The sequence below is a fragment of the Chiloscyllium punctatum genome, chromosome 19 (genome assembly GCF_047496795.1).
Source record: "Chiloscyllium punctatum isolate Juve2018m chromosome 19, sChiPun1.3, whole genome shotgun sequence".
NCBI lineage: Eukaryota > Metazoa > Chordata > Chondrichthyes > Orectolobiformes > Hemiscylliidae > Chiloscyllium > Chiloscyllium punctatum.
Genome location: NC_092757.1, coordinates 80,947,383 through 80,966,131, shown reverse-complemented (window position 1 = coordinate 80,966,131; position 18,749 = coordinate 80,947,383). Strand labels below are relative to the sequence as shown.

The 18,749-nt window shown below is 45.2% G+C and overlaps 1 protein-coding gene across 2 annotated transcripts in view; it reads right to left on the bottom strand.

The window, feature by feature from the left end:
* The window catches only part of rflnb (refilin B), a 43,007-nt gene extending 24,845 nt beyond the window's left edge, over positions 1-18,162 (bottom strand). The window contains exons 1-2 of one of the 2 annotated variants that reach the window (XM_072589819.1): positions 18,056-18,162; positions 3,035-3,296 (exon numbers count right to left, since the gene is read on the bottom strand). In XM_072589819.1, coding sequence (XP_072445920.1) covers positions 3,035-3,296; positions 18,056-18,147 — 354 coding nt within the window. In that variant the 5' untranslated portion in view covers positions 18,148-18,162. Of the gene's footprint in view, positions 1-3,034; positions 3,297-3,539; positions 3,653-18,055 lie in introns of those variants that run through there. The other variant, XM_072589820.1, reaches the window with a different exon arrangement.
* Between the last annotated feature and the right edge of the window lie 587 nt (positions 18,163-18,749).

Sequence of the window (18,749 nt, the reverse complement as noted above, 5' to 3'; positions counted from 1 at the left end):
CATACTCAGCAAAAGTGTTCTATCCTACTGCAGAGGATCACCCTTCAAAGAGAGCGTGTAAATTCCTCCATTCTCCACAGCAGCGAGAAACCAGATAACATTTAAAAGGATTAAGGATGATTGTTTTAAAACATACAAGATTCTGAGAGGGCTTGACAGGGTAGAGATTGGAAAGATGTTTCCAATGGTGGCGGCAAATCTTGAACGGGGGGGGAATGTAGTTACAAAATAAAGGGATACTCATTTAAAACTGCGATGTAAAGGAATTTCATCTCTCAGGGTAACAGTTATTTGGAATTTTCTAACCAGAAGGTTGTGGAGACTAGAGCAATGGTACTGTTTAAAGAGCTGGTGGATAGTTTATTTGAAATGTTGAGGAGTTTGGGCTGTGGAGAGACAGTTGTGGCCTAGGGAAGATCAGCCATGATCTTGTCGAATAGCAGGGCAGGCTCGAGTTCTGAATGCCCCATTCCTCATCTGATTTCTCAGATTCTCAGGAAGAGTGACTACACTGGAGGTCAAGATGCACTCGGAAATTCTTTTTTTCATTTGTGGGACTTGAGCATCGCTGGCTGGACCAGCATTGATAGCCCATCCCTAGTTGCCCTTGAGAAGGTAGTGATGAGCTGCCTTCTTGAATTGCTGGACGCTGACCCACAATGCCGGTAGGAAGACAATTCCAGGATTTTGACCCAACAACTGAAGGAACGGCAGTATATTTCCAAGTCAGGTGGTTGGAGGGGAACTTGCAGGTGGTGGTATCCCTATGTATCTGCTGCCCTTGTCCTTCTAGGTGGAAGTGGTCATGGATTGGGAAGGTGCTGTCTGAGGATCTTTGGTGAATTTCTGCACCTGACAATGGATTCAGACTGGTTAAACATTTTCAGGTCTTTAGAAAAAAAAGTCAGGTGGGGTATTTTCAACCAACTCAATCTGAGCTGGACAAGAGACAAACGGAGACTGCACTTTATTAATCGCTGCTCCACTCCGAACCTCCCCAAACTGGCCGGAACTGTTACAAACAGACTGAAAGATGAGCAAGCAACACTTTGGGTGCTGAGCCTCCAGCAGGGACACCAAGGCATTAGGACACAGTAAAAATAAAAATCAAAAAAAGCCCTCAATACATTGAGACTCTTGCCTCAAAAAAACCAAATCAGCTTTGCCCATAGCAGCCATTGTCCAGGGAAAATTGGCATTTTGAAAGCAGAATGGTAAGTAGCATCATAATGTAGATCAGCAGAACCGGAGTTGTTCTCATGTTGGCTCTTAGCATGATTTGGTAAGGGGGGGGGGGCGTGGAGTGGAGTTAGAGGTAGCTGGTTTGTGAAGATTAGCATGGTGCTGGAAAATCCCTGATGAAGGGCTCCTGCCTGAAAGATCGATTTTCCTGCTTGTCGGATGCTGCCTGATCTGTGCTTTTCCAGCACCACCCTAATCTTCACAAACCAGCTCCCAGGGAAACTAACTCCATGTCTTCCCCCACCCCCAACTAATCTTGACTCTGACCTCCAGCATCTGCAGTCCTCACTTTCGCCTCGCTGGTTTGTGAGGTAGAGTGATGACAAAAAAAAAGTGTGGGGGTTCAAACCTCACATCGCTGAGGTCACCACAAAAGGAGTCTCCTTCTCAAGGCATGTGCCCTTCTGGTCAAACCACCATCAGTTGTCCGTTTCTCCCAGAGACCAGCCCTCTGGTCTGGTGAGGAGTATGGCAAACTTATCTTGACATGCTGGCTCTCATTATGGATCAGAATAATGGGAGATCTTTCAAATCAACAGTTTCAGCTGCTGCTCTCAGTCTCAGAGACCAGAAAGCCGGAGTCCACCGGTTTGAAACAGACAGGTCGGTGAAGGAGGGCTTTTGCCTGAAACGTCGACTCTCCTGCCCCTCGGATGCTGCCTGACTGGCTGTGCTTTTCCAGCACCATACCCTCGACTCTGATCTCCAGCGCACAGTTTCTGCGAGGTCAGTGAGGGCGGCTGTTTCACAAGGGAGGGGGGCCAGGAGGTGAAAGCAAATCACAGACTCATGACTGACAGAAGCACGAACAGCACGGTGCAACTCCCCAGTGACCAACTGAGTCACGAACATTCACGGTGCGGCTCAAAACGGTGCCGTTTACCATCAACCGCCTAGATTTCTAATTCAGCCACGGTTTGACGTGATGATTAACATTCGAGACAAGATCCATTGCATTGATAAATTGGCAAGTGACACGTGTGCTGCTGGCGAAATATAACGCACACACCCACCGCACCCAGGAGCAGTAACCCACAGCAGCGCCTGTCATTATCCACCAGCCCATATTACAGGCAAACCCCTACCCCCCACCACAGACACACAAAGTCTCTTCTGACATTGAAACTATGCTGTGACCACCTTTGCAAAAGGCTACAGCCGGCTCGCCCAGAGATTTTTTTTAACGCGCAGCCGTCCTTCCAGCTGCCTATTGCCTAATGCAAGAAGTTTACAAACTCCACGATAGGAAAAGTAATCAGCGACCCCCTCCGAGATACACCGACCCCCTCAAAACAACGAACTCGGCAAGGCTCGTTCCATGGTACTTCCCTCAAAACATACTCTTCATTTAAACTTCACTCACAATGGGCACCAACTATCCCCCATCCACACAAACCACAACGAAATTGAGGAAAGGCGTTTTAAATAAAGGTACAGCACCTCCTAAAATCTGATCAAACAGCTCTCACAAAATATTTAAGTCTCCGCTTATTTTTGAAAAATGTTAAATCTACGGTACATCCACCTTGTTCACGACTTCAAGATTATTTTCTCAAGAATAATGACATTTATATAATGAAACCGGTTCAGCAGCCTTTGCTTTAACTCCACTCAGTTGTATTAACGTTAATAATGAAGCCATCAATCAGCATTTGGGGAAAAATCCTTGCAAATGAATTTTCAACCTGCAGTACCAGCCCCTCAGTTAAACACGGTGGAGAGAGGAAGGAGTGCCGCTGCTGGAATCTGTACCATCTCCCTGCACAACCCGGTGTTCACTGTTTATACCCACCGTTTGTAGAGACGGTCCTCTTCTGAGCGGGAAACCGGCGTCTTCCTGCTCCAGCAGCCGGTTCTCTGCAGCTCCCGGGGACGGCAGCCAGACGCTGGGCGTGGGACTGGGGCTGGGGGGAAGCCCGGAGTCGGGACTATCCAAGACCCGCTCGCCCAGCCGTTTGGGCTCCACGAGGGGACCAGACACCTCCTGTAGGCTCAGGCTACCCACCATCGCTGCTTTCCGATAATCTCGCACCCAAACACACCTCTCGTATACGCTGTGTGTATAAATATGTGTTTTAAATTTAAAAACCTGCAAAACCTGTAAACCTCACAAAATACTGTGATAGAGTAAATGTCCAATGGCCTGCAATTCTTTATATAATAATAAAGTTTTACAAAGTAACCTGGAATTCAACTATTAATTGCTAAGGTACTCTGCCCTGTCAGTCTGTGTGTATGCCTGTCTCTCTCTCCCACACGCAGACCTGAATGCTGGTATGTAAATGCTGAAACCTCACCAAAGTCAAAACTCCTGCCCGCTCAAAGATTTCATTGTTTCTGCAAAGCTGCTGATTAGAGAGAGAGAGGTTGAAGGGAACGCCTACAAGTCGGCACATTGGTTGGAGCTCGGGATCATGTGTGAGGCGGGGCGAGGGGAGGAGGCAGAAGGAATTGAAGTTTGAATTTAGGACCAACCCAGAACAAACTTTGCAAAGTCATCTGAATGGCTCGTTGTGTGCTGCTGGCTGGACCGCCCCTTTACCTTCGCACAATTTAACAGGCGCCTGCTCACTGTAACATGACTTTATTTTAAAAGGCCAATGTGGTGTCAGGATGGAATATTTATAAACCCAGGTCGGGTATGTCTGTGTGTGTGGTGGTGTGGAAATCTGCCAACGGGAGGAGAATGTGGGGTGTGTTCTAATGTGTACACAAACCGCATCGTCTTCACTGTAGTCGGAGGGTGGAAGGTGGGGGTAATGGTCAAGGTTGAAGTTTGAAACTTGTTAAAGTGAGGGAGTTGGATTTCAGGCTTATTTCGCCTTGACTTTGTATCCGGCTCTTTCAGGTCAAGTTCGACCTGTAGGAAGTGGTTTGAGTCTTTGAGATGGGATGAGCATGCTAACCTATAGTAAGGCCGTTCGGCCCTTCAAACCTGCCCCACCATTCAAATAGGGTCTCAACTCATTAGTTTGGGTTCTGAATTTCGCATTCTCTGCCTAAGTCCACCCCATCATATTACCGGGTGCTGCTCCTGAACAAGGTCCCGAGACCCTGACCCACGGTACACTGGGGCCCACCCAAGGGAGCTGGACCCTGACTATTGACAGAGCCCTGTCCACACCCTTGGACCTGACACCAATGATCTTTGATTCCCTTGCCTGCCCACCCTATGTTAAAAATATTCAATGACGCTGCGTTTTGAAGATAAGCAACCCTTCACCACACATTTCCATCCATAATTGCACCCAACCATTCATTCTTGCCTCTCTTGATGAGACTATCATTTTTCATGCTGAATTATATGTGAGTGTTTTGTTTGATCAGAGCCGGAAGACATGGGGCACAAGCCTCAAACCTATTTCACTCCTGAGAAGGAACTGTCAACTCCATCGAGCAACACTGGACTCAACCCAATCTTTCTCTGCTTTCAATTTTTCAATCCTGTCTAATGTGTCTAATTTTAGTATGCTGTAAGAGAATGCCAAAGAGTAGTTTTTGCATTTTTAAAGGGGCTAATGTGGATTTATAAATGATGTGGTTGTGTGTAGGAGGGAGTGGCAACACTGCATACAAAACCCTCTTTGATTTCACTTTTTTTAAAAACAGTACATTTAAGGTTAGGTTAAACTTTGACAGCTTTTACTACAGTTTTCTGTTTGATGATGCATAGGAAATAGGAGCAGGAGTTAACCATTTTGTCCCTTGTGGCAACCCTACCATTCAATACTATCATAGCTGGTCTTTTGTCTGAAATCTGTTTTCCCACCTGCTCCCCATATCCCTTGATTCCCCAAGAGATTGTAAACCAGTCTCTCTTAGCCTTAAATGTATTTAATAATGGAATGTGCAGCTAGGGAATTCCAAAGATTCACTACTGTATGATTGAAGAAATTTTGCTTCACTCTTAGTCCTAAATGATCAGCCCTTTATCCTCAGACTGTGCCTCAGTATTCTAAATTTCCTGGCAAGGGCAAATAAACTCCTAGTATCTCTGCTTCTATTGACTCCTTCAGAATCTTGCTGAGTGCCAGTACAAACAATGATAGGCCAAATGGCCCCCATCCGCACTGTAACAATTCTGTGACTCAATGAGATCACCTCCCATTCTAAAACACCTTGGGGCCAACTTTCCATAATCATCACGAGTGTTGTGAAATTTTAATTTCAGACTCCCGACAGAAAAAACAGAAAGGTGCTAGAGAAACTGAGCAAGTCTGGCCGCATCTGTGGGGAGAGAAACAATGTTAGAGGATCGAGTCCAGTTGGACTCTTCTGGACTCTTACTCTGTTTCTCTGTCCTCAGATTCTATCAGACCTGCTAAGTTTCGCTCACACTTCCTGTTTTTATTTCATGTTTCCAGCATCCAGGTATTTTGTTTCGATAGAGTGGCAGCCTACTTGAGCTCCCACTCTGAAATAGGTGCTTCCTATTAAACTGGTACATTTTAATTTTCTGATTGTAGTGACTGTAATTTAAAACAATAAGCTCTTGGTTTGTGGCTACCCTTAACATAATAACGTGACACCCATACATCGGAGGACATTAGAACTCTTCTGTCACTCCTTGTCATTGCTTTTACTGGCTATTGAATTTTGAATTGCTCATCCCAAAGACACTGTATTTTACTTGCAAAGTGAATTGGAACATTGTTTGAACAGATCAATGTTTTGAAAGCCTCTTAGGAAGCACACATATTTTCTCTCACCTTTTTTATATGTCACACTCCATGCTATTCCTAAGAAAGAACATGTGTCTATATAGCAGCGCACATCCTCAAAGTATCTTACACAGCAGATTTCATGTGATATGCAGTCACAAATGTTATGTAAGCAAACAGAGACCAATTCTGTTAACTGAACTGTGAATCTGTTTAGAGTAAATGTTGGCCAGAACAAGGTCTGTTCTGTGAAAGGGAGCTGTGGGATTGTTCCCACATTCAATGTGACAACCAGGCAGGGTCTTTGTGTAGTGGCATCCTCGAGCACTGCAACCCTCCATCCATGTTGGATTTACAATTTCAGCTACAACACATGCTGAAATCCAGGAAGCTCTGGTTCAAAGAGTACTATCACTGCATCGAGCTGATATTTGAGTGGACCTAGGGGTTAATCTTGGATTTTGATCAGTTCCATTCAAGAGCTAGTTTTTTGGAGTTGTCTGACTTTGGTCAGTGAATTGAAACCTTGCCATTGATTTCCCATCATTCATACTGCATTTATCTCCCCTGAGAATAATTGGAAAAATCATTTCCAACAGAAGAAATTGACAGATAAGAAAAGATCAGCTGGCTTATTATACAATCACTACAGTGTGGGAGCAGGCCATTTGGCCCATCGAGTCCACACTGACATTCCAAAGAGCATCCTACCCCTACCTGTAACCCTGCATTTCCCATGGCTAAACCATCTGGCCTGCACATCCCTGGACACTATGATCAATTTAAGCATAGCCAATCTACCTAACCTGCACATCTTTGGACTGTTGGAGGAAACCAGAGCACCCGGAGGAAACCTACACAGACACATGGAGAATATGTAAACTCCACACAGTCACCCAAGGCTGGAATTGAACGTGTGTCCTTGGTGCTGTGACGCAGCAGTACTAACCATGCTGCAAGCCAGCCCTCCACTATAATAGCAGCAGTAGCAGCATCTTCCTATCTAAATACTCCCACCTTCCCTCATATATAACTCCAAACCTCCCTCCAAACACAAAATCCCCTTGTGGAAGGAAAAAGCCTAAGGTCTGTAAGAGAAAAACAGTTCGGAAAATTCCTTTCTAACCCTCTCATGTAATCAAAATCTGTTTGATTGATCAATGGATCAAGCATTATCTACAAAGCAATCTGTGTCCAAGCCATGAAGCCATGGCGATCAGTGAGAGTGTGTGTGTGTGTGTGTGTGTGTGTGTGTGTGTGTGTGTGTGTGTGTGAGAGAGAGAGAAAGTGAAATGGCGAGCACAGATCTCTGCTGCTCTCACTACTTGGCATCCTTTGGCAGCTGATTCCATCAGCAGGAGCTTCAAACTATTTAAACAAACAAAACACAGACCTCTATTTACATAGAGGATGTTACAAACATACTATAAAACCTCCACATGCCTATGCTGAGCCACTGGGGACCTCCCACGTTTCCTTCTTTCACAAAGCCTGGACATTTTCCAGAAATAGGCAGACCTTGCACGTAATTGTGAGATTTTGCATTCTTCTTCATTCTGTGAAGAGTGTGTAATCTTGTAAACATATGTGTATTTACTATCTGAGATTAAACTTACTTTTAACAAATGTTGTAAGTATCATTTATCTGTGTTGACTAAATTGTTCATTATTAGATAACAGTTACAATTAACCACTTTAAAATGCTGCAAATCTGGAACGACATTTCATTGTCTGCTGTTGTCCCAACATTTCTGTCCTCCAAGATGTCCCAGGAAGCGACATTAACACCTTGTTTTGGAGAAAGGGACTTGGAAGTGATGATAGATGGGGTGGCAGAGAAGAGGGGCAATCCTTTCCCTGTGGGCCATCAAGGAAGGCACCCAACCCACATGCAAGCCTGGACCCAGTTGGCAGTCTTTGGGTTAATAACATTTCATAGACCAAACAGAATGCCCAGCAGTGCCATGAGAAGGTGAGTAACCCGCACTTCACAAGGTGAAGTGCCATCATCAACTCTCTGTTATGTCACACTCACTGCTGCACACACCTCCAACCAAGGTCAGTGGTCTACAACACTCACTGCTTTGTGCAACATCTCCACTCAGTGGCTCTCACCCACCCATCGCCTCAAACTAACATCCCTTCCTGCCCTCTGCATGTCCTACGTACTTACTCAGGACACGTCACCACTTCTGCTCCTACTCCATGTCTAACAGTTCTTCCAGCACTTTCACCGCCCTCAATCCTTCATTTGGTCTTAGGAGGAAGTGTTGCATAACCAGGTAGAGAGGGCCAAGATGGGCTGGGGGGGGGTTAATGGGTGTTATTTGTGTCATCATGCTCGCTATGGAGAAGATCCTCAAAATGGCTGGAGAGGGCTGTGATCACTGGGGATGTTGCTGTGACCTCAGTGTTGAAACAAACCAAGTAATCTTCATTGTGCTGTGCTCCTGCATCAACTCCACTGTGAACACCTACTTATGATACTGAAACATCTACCTTTACTCTTGTAGCAATGGTCTCTCTTCATGCTGCAGGTACCAATGTCATCCATACAACTTCTACTCTGAAGAGGCTAATTATCAGCTCCTCCCCCAACCCCCTGAAGAAGTGGCCACAGATTCCTCAAAGGACACACACCGAAAAAGCCTTCTCCTGCATCCTCCACCAGCTCAGAGACTTTCACCTCCAGGGGGTATCCATCCAGATTAGATTTGGGAGTGCACTCTCATGAGCACATCATTGCCGTGTCTCCACAGCTGGGCAAGGAGGCAAGGCCTCAGCCCCTGGCCCTTGGAGGACTGAGAGAGACCAGGATCCTGTTCATCCCCAGACAGGACAGGAGCACGTGGTGTCAGCCATTCATAACTTTGTGCAAATTGACAGATGGTCACAGGGCCAGCAGACAGGGTTGTTGGAGACTCTCAGTCAACTGAAGGTTGGACGAGTCAGCTAATGTTATCAATACAATGGCATCTGTGTTTTTGGTTGTCCATGTGGACAGGTCAGTGGCTGTCATTCATTCTCAGTCTAGTAGAATACTCAGCAGCTGCCAGTGATTTTTGCCAGCCAATGCCTTGGTCCTTGGTGATCAGCAGCTACTCCACAGCAAGAGAGATGTGAGGGACCTTGACCTCATACCAGGTGCCCCTTTCTCTCAGAGGGCAGAGTGTTGCCAGTCGGTACTCAGTTGGAGGAGCAATCCCCCTCGAGGTCTCCTCGCAGGATGTTTGAGGTTCCCCTTCCAGCTCCACCCTGCCTGTGCTCTCAAACCCTGTAGAAATCGCAGTTGAAGGTGCGCCTGCATCTGGGCAGGATTCTCTCAGTTTATCTGGACTCTGGCCACAAACAGGTTCTACTACACAGCAGGCTCCCTTCCCCCACCCCCACCCCCACCTATGATTCCTGGTACTGCACCTAGTAGCAGGACAAATAGAAAAAATACACCAATTGCACTTATGTAGCATCACTGTAAATACGCCACGTTCACATCCGTAATGTCATATTTGCACTTCCAGCTGTCATATGTGTGACTGACTCATTTTAGGTGCAAGACCTGGTTACAAGGCTCCTATGTCAAAGTTAAGAAGTCTCTTTCTGCATCCCAAGAAGGATGTATGTTATATTATTGAGGCATTGCTCACACCTAAGGAGTATCTTGGCTAGCAAAAGGTGGTTAGGGATCCTCCAACTCTTGTGTCCATGAGTGCAGTGAAGATTTAGCCCTTTACTGTGGAGATCACTGAGCTGGTGGTAATATGAACGCCTTCTAATAGGTCCTTGCCTCCACTCCTGTTCCATACTTTTGGCCACCTTATTTCTAAGAGTATGTGATCATTTATGAGTACGCATACCTCTGGAGGCAGAGGTTAATTTTACTGACATGTTTAACAAGGGATTGCACATGAAGGATTCTTCATGACCAAAGCTCAACTATGATTCAGACACAGCTCAGTAGCTCAACATGCTACCCCCACAGACTTAAAGAAATAAAACTTCCTCATCTCAGTGTGAATACATTGACAGCCATTCTTCCTCTGTTTCTCAATGAAAGCGATACCAAGCCTGACAAATATATTATAGTTCTTTGAGGACATAACATGCAGGATTGATAAAGGGGAACCAGTAGATTTAATATATTTAAAAGACCTTCAATATGATTCTGCATGTGAGGCTACTTTTAATAAAACGGGAACCCATTATGTTGGAGGTAGTACATCAGCAGAGGCGGAGGACTGGCTAGCTAATAAAAAACAGAGTTGATATAAAGGGGGCATTTCGGGACGGCAACATGCAACTAGTGGAGTGCCACAGGAGTCAGTGCTTGGGGCCATAGTTATTAACAATATTTATAAATGACTTCGATCCAACCTGTCCATGCCGACCAGATATCCCAATCCAATCTAGTCCCATCTGCCAGCACCCGGCCCATATCCCTCATAACCCTTCCTATTCATATACCCATCCAAGTTCCTCTTAAATGTTGCAATTGTACCAGCCTCCACCACTTCCTCTGGCAGCTCATTCCATACCCGTACCAGCCTCTGTGTGAAAAAGCTGCCCCTTAGGTCTCTTTTATATCTTTCCCCTCTCACCCTAAACCTATGCCGTCTAGTTCTGGGCACCCTGACCCCAGGGAAAAGACTTTGCCTATTTATCCTATCCGTGCCCCTCATAATTTTGTAAACCTTGATAAGGTTACTCCGCAGCCTCCAACGCTCCAGGGAAAACAGCCCCAGCCTATTCAGCTTCTCCCTATACATCAAATCCTCCAACCCTGGCAACATCCTTGTAAATCTTTTCTGAACCCTTTCAAGTCTCACAACATCTTTCCCATAGGAAGGAGACCAGAATTGCACGCAATATTCCAACAGTGGCCTAACTAATGTCCTGTACAGCCGCAACATGACCTCCCAACTCCTGTATTCAATACTCTGACCAATAAAAGAAAGCATACCAAACGCCTTCTTCACTATCCTATCTACCTGCAACTCCACTTTCAAGGAACTATGAACCTGCACTCCAAGGTCTCTTTGTTCAGCAACACAACCTAGGACCTTACCATTAAGTGTACAAGTCCTGCTAAGATTTGCTTTCCCAAGATGCAGCACCTCACATTTATCTGAATTAAACTCCATCTGCCACTTCTCAGCCCATTGGCCCATCTGGTCAAGATCCTGTTGTAATCTGAGGTAACCCTCTTTGCTGTCCACTACGCCTCCAATTTTGGTGTCATCTGCAAACTTACTAACTGTACCTCTTATGCTCACATCCAAATCATTGATGTGAATGACAAAAAGTAGAAGTCCCAGCACTGACCCTTGTGGCACTCCACTGGTCACAGGCCTCCAGTCTGAAAAACAACCCTCCACCACCACCACCCTCTGTCTTCTACCTTTGAGCCAATTCTGTATCCAAATGACGAGTTCTCCCTGTATTCCATGAGATCGAACCTTGTTAATCAGTCTCCCATGGAGAACGTTGTTGAACGCCTTACTGAAGTCCATATAGATCCCATCTACCATTGTGCTCTCATCAATCCTCTTTGTTACTTTTTCAAAAAACTCAATCAAGTTTGTGAGACATGATTTCCCATGCACAAAACCATGTTGACTATCCCTGATCAGTGCTTGCTTTTCCAAATACATGTACATCCTGTCCCTCAAGATTCCCTCCAACAACTTGCCCACCACCGAGGTCAGGCTCACTGGTCTATAGTTCCCTGGCTTGTCCTTATTCACCCTTCTTAAGCAATGGCACCACATTTGCCAACCTCCAGTCTTCCGGCACCTCACCTGTGACTATCAATGATACAAATATCTCAGCAAGAGTCCCAGCAATCACTTCTCTAGCTTCCCACAGAGTTCTCAGGTACACCTGATCAGGTCCTGGGAATTTATCCATCTTTACCCATTTCAACACATCCGGCACTTCCTCCTCTGTAATATGGACATTTTGCAAAGATGTCACCATCTATTTCCCTAAAGTCTATATCTTCCATTTCCTTTTCCACAGATGTGGAGAGGTTACGTTCCTTTGTGGGAGAAGGTGTCGAGATGTTACGTTCCCTTGGCAGTGTAGATGTGGAGAGGTTACCCTCCCTTGGCAGTGTAGATGTGGAGATGTTACCCTCCCTTGGCAGTGTAGATGTGGAGAGGTTACCCTCCCTTGGCAGAGTAGATGTGGAGAGGTTATGCTCCCTTGTGGCAGTGTAGATGTGGAGAGGTTACCCTCCCTTGACAGTGTAGATGTGGAGAGGTTACGTTCCCTTGACAGTGTAGATGTGGAGAGGTTACCCTCCCTTGGCAGTGTAGATGTGGAGAGGTTACGTTCCCTTGGCAGTGTAGATGTGGAGAGGTTACTCTCCCTTGACAGTGTAGATGTGGAGAGGTTACCCTCCCTTGGCAGTGTAGATGTGGAGAGGTTACGTTCCCTTGACAGTGTAGATGTGGAGAGGTTACCCTCCCTTGGCAGTGTAGATGTGGAGAGGTTACCCTCCCTTGGCAGTGTAGATGTGGAGAGGTTACCCTCCCTTGGCAGTGTAGATGTGGAGAGGTTACCCTCCCTTGGCAGTGTAGATGTGGAGAGGTTACGTTCCCTTGGCAGTGTAGATGTGGAGAGGTTACGTTCCCTTGGCAGTGTAGATGTGGAGAGGTTACCCTCCCTTGGCAGTGTAGATGTGGAGAGGTTACGTTCCCTTGGCAGTGTAGATGTGGAGAGGTTACCCTCCCTTGGCAGTGTAGATGTGGAGAGGTTACGTTCCCTTGGCAGAGTAGATGTGGAGAGGTTACGTTCCCTTGACAGTGTAGATGTGGAGAGGTTACCCTCCCTTGACAGTGTAGATGTGGAGAGGTTACTCTCCCTTGACAGTGTAGATGTGGAGAGGTTACGTTCCCTTGGCAGTGTAGATGTGGAGAGGTTACGTTCCCTTGGCAGAGTAGATGTGGAGAGGTTACCCTCCCTTGGCAGTGTAGATGTGGAGAGGTTACGTTCCCTTGGCAGAGTAGATGTGGAGAGGTTACCCTCCCTTGGCAGTGTAGATGTGGAGAGGTTACCCTCCCTTGGCAGTGTAGATGTGGAGAGGTTACGTTCCCTTGGCAGTGTAGATGTGGAGAGGTTATGCTCCCTTGGCAGAGTAGATGTGGAGAGGTTACCCTCCCTTGGCAGTGTAGATGTGGAGAGGTTACGTTCCCTTGGCAGTGTAGATGTGGAGAGGTTACGTTCCCTTGGCAGTGTAGATGTGGAGAGGTTACCCTCCCTTGGCAGTGTAGATGTGGAGAGGTTACGTTCCCTTGGCAGAGGAGATGTGGAGAGGTTACGTTCCCTTGGCAGTGTAGATGTGGAGAGGTTACCCTCCCTTGGCAGTGTAGATGTGGAGAGGTTACCCTCCCTTGGCAGTGTAGATGTGGAGAGGTTACCCTCCCTTGACAGTGTAGATGTGGAGAGGTTACCCTCCCTTGACAGTGTAGATGCAGAGAGGTTACCCTCCCTTGACAGTGTAGATGCAGAGAGGTTACCCTCCCTTGGCAGTGTAGATGTGGAGAGGTTATGTTCCCTTGTGGGAGAGTCTAGGATCAGAGGATATAAGCTGAGTAAGTGATCACTCATTTAAGACAGATGAGGATTTTTTTAATGTAAGGGTAATGACTCTTTGGAACTCTATTGCAGAAAGCTGTTAAACTGGGTCATTAAGCATATTCAAGGCTGAGGTAGAAGCTGAGATAGAAGTGGGCGGCACGGTGGCAGAGTGGTTAGCACTGCTGCCTCACAGCGCCAGAGACCTGGGTTCAATTCCTGCCTCAGGTGACTGACTGTGTGGAGTTTGCACATTCTCCCCGTGTCTGCGTGGGTTTCCTCCGGGTGCTCCGGTTTCCTCCCACAGTCCAAAGATGTGCAGGCCAGGTGAATTGGCCATGCTAAATTGCCCATAGTGTTAGGTAAGGGGTAAATGTAGCGGTATGGGTGGGTTGCGCTTCGGCGGGGCGGTGTGGACTTGTTGGGCCGAAGGGCCTGTTTCCACACTGTAAGTAATCTAATCTAATCTAAAACAATTTTAATTAGTAAGGAAATCAAGAGTTATGGGCAAAATGGAATTGAGGATTATTAGATCAACCATGATCTCACTGAGTGGCAGAATAGACTTGATTGTCTACATCTGCTAGTGTCTTTCTGTCATGGATGTCACAGTTCAGAATTTGAATTCACCCTTTGATCAATACTGTTCAATAGCTATTTGCTGTTATACAACCCAAACCAAATTACTCTTCAATTAAAGGGAATGGGAGCAGGCACCAAAGGAGAGCAACAGCAATTATGTTTATCAATCTGGGAGAACAGAATGATAATTGGTTTCATCTGGCAAGTCAGGCAATTGGTGTGGCACTCGCTTCATAAGCCAGAACACCTCGTTATTGTAAAAAGAAATGTACTTTGTGTGTTCTCAGTGTATTCCTCACAGGCAGTGTAGAGGTTTATTTGCAATCCTTCTCCCATTGGACCTCGGTCAGCTGGAGCAAGGGGAAATACAGAGCGAATGCTTTGGTGGATTTGTCACTGGTGCTGTTGGGCGATGAACTGATATTTTGTTTATTTTGACAAATAGGAGTTGAAATCTGGGCCAAGGGAAAAATAACAATTTGAGGTTGGACCCTACTAGTTTTCCACTAGCAACAGTGAAGTTAAATAATTTGGAATAAACAAAACCTACTGTGTGGATGCTGCCAGCTCAACCCTCCAATGGCAGAACAGTCTTAGGAATGCTACCTGTGCACTTCTGTATCACAAACAGTTTCATTAGAAGACTTTATCGCGGAAGACCTTGTGTTTGTACAGTCTTTAAACAAGCTTCATTGCACTCCACAATGAATTCATTGTGTTTAGTGTATTAACCAGAGGCGGGGGGGTGAGACACCAGATGTGAGGAACGGGTGACTGCAGTAGGGCGAGATTGGCTGAGCTGGTCTCGTGCTCTCTGTGCGATCTCAACAGAGGATGCTTCCAGGTCAGAGAACTGACAAATCCTATCCCAATTGCTTAGTTGCTGGGGTCTTGTTTTCCTGAATTCTTAATATTTCTGAGAGGGAAAAGGGGGATTTAATGTCTATTGAGTTCAGTTGGACACTTTTAGATTGAAATTGTCTATTATATATTGAAACCTGTAATCACATAAATCTGTTTGGGCTACCTGCAGTTTGGTATGGTCAACACTTCAAAAACTTTAGACCTTCTAAATTCCTATTGGCAAAAACATAAATACAAAAATTATGTTGGAAGACCAGGATAAAAGAAAGTTTCACAATTTCACAAGTGATTATTTGATTTGCTCACTCAGGTGTAACCCAAGCAATTGGCGACACATTCCAGAACAACACGTTGACTCATACAGCACGGAAACAGACCCTTTGGTCCAACTCATTCATTCCTAAACTGACTAAGTCCCATTTGCCAGCATTTCGCCCATTTCCATCTAAACCCTTCATACTCACAAACAGATGCCTTTTAAAATGGTGTTACTGTACCCACCTCTACCACTTCCTCTGGCAGCTAACTCCATACACGCATCACCCTCTGCATGAAAAAGTTGGTCCTGAGGTCCCTTTTAAATCTTTCCCCTCTCATCTTGAACATCTCTTACTACACTAGATCAACAGCCTCAGATCTGTGTGTTGTCAGAAAAATTGTCAATAATATTAAACCGTAGAAAAGCTGGAGCAGTTTCAGTGCCACTGAGGCCCTGTTTACCAGCAAGTAGATCGCCAGAAATATGACTCTTCACAGTTGTTTAATGATGTGTGTACACAGTGCCAGGCTTACTCAAAGACGGAGTCTGACAGCTCCAGTAATGCCAGCACTTTCTGAAAGGCCATAATGACAGTCTTTGTTGCTTGGAGACAGAGCAGGAAAAGCACACTCTGGAGTCAGATAAAATGTCTGTTTTACTACCCCAATAGAAGTATGATGGATTTTTCATACCTTTTTGGAAGGGGGTTGGTGTGGGGAGGAAGAGCATGAAAGCAAAGGGAGATGGATACAGCTGTGTTAGTGCTAAATCTTCTACAGAATAGTTTGATGATCCTAATGGCTCATTCAGGATGAAGTACAGACTTACAGTATTGCCCAGCTGTTCTCTAACGTAACCCAAAGCCCCACACATTAGTGGAAGTATTTTTATGTTTTCTACCACAGGACTGAATAGCCATGGAAGATTCTACTTTACACTGTGCCCAGTGACTGTACCGAAGGTTAATAATAATCTGGCAGCATTTAAATAGATTGAGTAATGCCAGAGCAAGCAACTCATAAGAGAACGAGTGTGGATGGGTGGTGGGAGGGCTTTAAAACAGCCAAGCTAGGTTGTGATAACAAACCCAACCTTGGCCCCCAAAATCAGAAATTCAGCCCAACAGCACTCAATTTACAGAGATCCCACTGGGAGGGTCTGATCGAGAATCAGCCCAGCATAAAATGTGGGTGATCTCTGTTGCCCATCTATTGCTGGACTCAACAACAATAATTTGTATTTTTGTTGCTGTTTAACTGAATAAAACAGCCACTGTGCTTCATAAGAAATTTATTGGTCGGTGAGCAAAAAGGTTTCATGGAATTTAAATTTTATATTCCTCTTCATAGCACTGCTAATTCACTTGGAACTTCGCATATTTAATCCATTTTTAAATTTAGACTATATTCTATTGCTGAGCCTTAATCCAGAAATTGCTTTTGACTGCTGGAATAATCGTAGCTCCAAGGTGAAGGTTTTCTGCCAGAACCAAATTAAAAAGAATAATTCTTTTTGCAGCTCAGAGGCATTTGTGCGGTTTCTAGATGCATTCCTTTGTAAAACCACACGTTCTCCCTCGCTCTCCCCCCACGCACACCCACCCCCACACCCACACTGTGAAGCTAGAGGTAGTGTTAAAGTAGATGTTTGTGAGGAACACATTGTTGATCTTATGGTCAGTTCAGACAATGTTAGCTCACAACCAGCTATGCAGAGATAAAACAAACTCTCCCATAAATTTCTGAGATTTTTATTATAAAGTATAACAGATTCTATTTTCACTTTGCAGCATACTGAATTATCTTATCTAGCAACTGTTAGCTTTTTAAAAAGACTCAGATGTATAATAAATTGTAAATGACCCCAGGATGTCCCAAAACACTTTACAGCCAATAAAGTCCAGGACATTGACCCAGCAATGAAGGAATTATTGTATTTCCATGTCAGGATGGTATGGGTCGTGGAAGGAATCGGCAGTTCCCATACGCCTGTTGCTTTCATTCTTTGAGGTGGTACAGGCCATGACTTAGAAAGGTGTTGTGGCAGGAGCCTTGGTGAGTTTCCGCAGTGTATAGTGCAGGTGGTACACATTGCTGCTACTTCATGCTGGTGGTGAATGAGGTGCCAATCAACAGGGTTACTTACCTTAGTAGAGGACATTGGTCTTTTGGACTGTTGTCAGAATTGCCCTGCTTCAGACAAATGGAGAGCATTCCTTTACAATCGTGCTTTGGCAGAAAGGCTTTGAAAAGTCAGGAAGCAAGTTATTTGCCAGAGAATTCCTTGTCTGTCTCTGCTTGTGATCAGTGTTTTTTTTGTGGATGGTTGAGCAAATTCTCTACCTCAGAGTTGCACAGGCTAGATGACTGGAAATATTTAATGCATAGGTAGATACATCTTTGAAATGTCAAAGAGTGGAGAGCTAGGAGGAATTCATAGCAGTTCAGCCACACTCTTATAGAATAGTAAGATAGGCTTGAGGGGCTGAATGGCCTACTCTTGCTCTTATGTTATGTTTATTTCTGGTTAAAGGTAAACACCCCAAACTCTTAAATGTGCTGGAAATTCAGAGTTGGTAATATTACTCAAAGGCAAGAGGTGGAGAAAACTTCTTTTGCTGGACCTGGGCATTGTCCGGAATCTCCATGGTCCAAATAGTATTTGTCATTTATTGACCCAAGTCCGAATGTTATGAAGTTTGATGTGGAGGTGTTGGGCTGGGGTGGACAAAATCAGAAGAATTTACTAATACAGAAGTGTGGTGGGGTCACATGTAGCAAGAGCATGGTTGAGGCAGTTTTCATGGGTAGAGTTTGGCTATCAGTTTCTGCACGGCAATTCTGCGTTGTTGCATATCTCGGAGGATGCTTACCAGAAGATTGAAGGCGGAATGTCCTTGTCTGCTGAAGTGTTCCCCGACTGAGAGGGAACATTCCTCCCCAGCAATTGTTGTGCAGTGTCCATTCGTTCGTTGTCATAGCATATGCATGGTCTCGCCAATATACCATGCCTCTGGGCGTCCTTGCCTGCGGCCTATGAGGTAGGCAACGAAGGCTGAGTCACATGAGAATCTGCCATGCACGTGGTGGGTGGCATTCCCACGTGTGATAGTAGTATCCAGGTCTGCCTCAATTAATCAGATGATACATTATCCTTTCACTTGTTATTCAACTGTTAACACTTTACTCACATTGTCTGACACTCTTGATCATCTGCAGAGACTTGTTATTTAGCTTGTCAACACTCTTCACACCATCTCTATGATCTTTTGATCTCTCCGATTATAAATTCTGTGCCCATGTGGCTTCTCTTCACTTCAGCTGATGAAGTGGTAGCACTTCAGAAGCTTGCAATTTCAAATAAACCTGTTGGGACTATAACCTAATATTGTGTGCCTTCTGGTGTTATCCAAGCACAGACTGCATCAGTATCTAAAACATTGAGAATAGAACTGTACACTCTACGTTAAGCAAATATCCCCACTCTGATCTTGTGATGTAGGGAGGTCATCGTTCCAATAGTTATGATGGGTAGGTAAATCACTTCCTATAGGATTCCTGCATCAA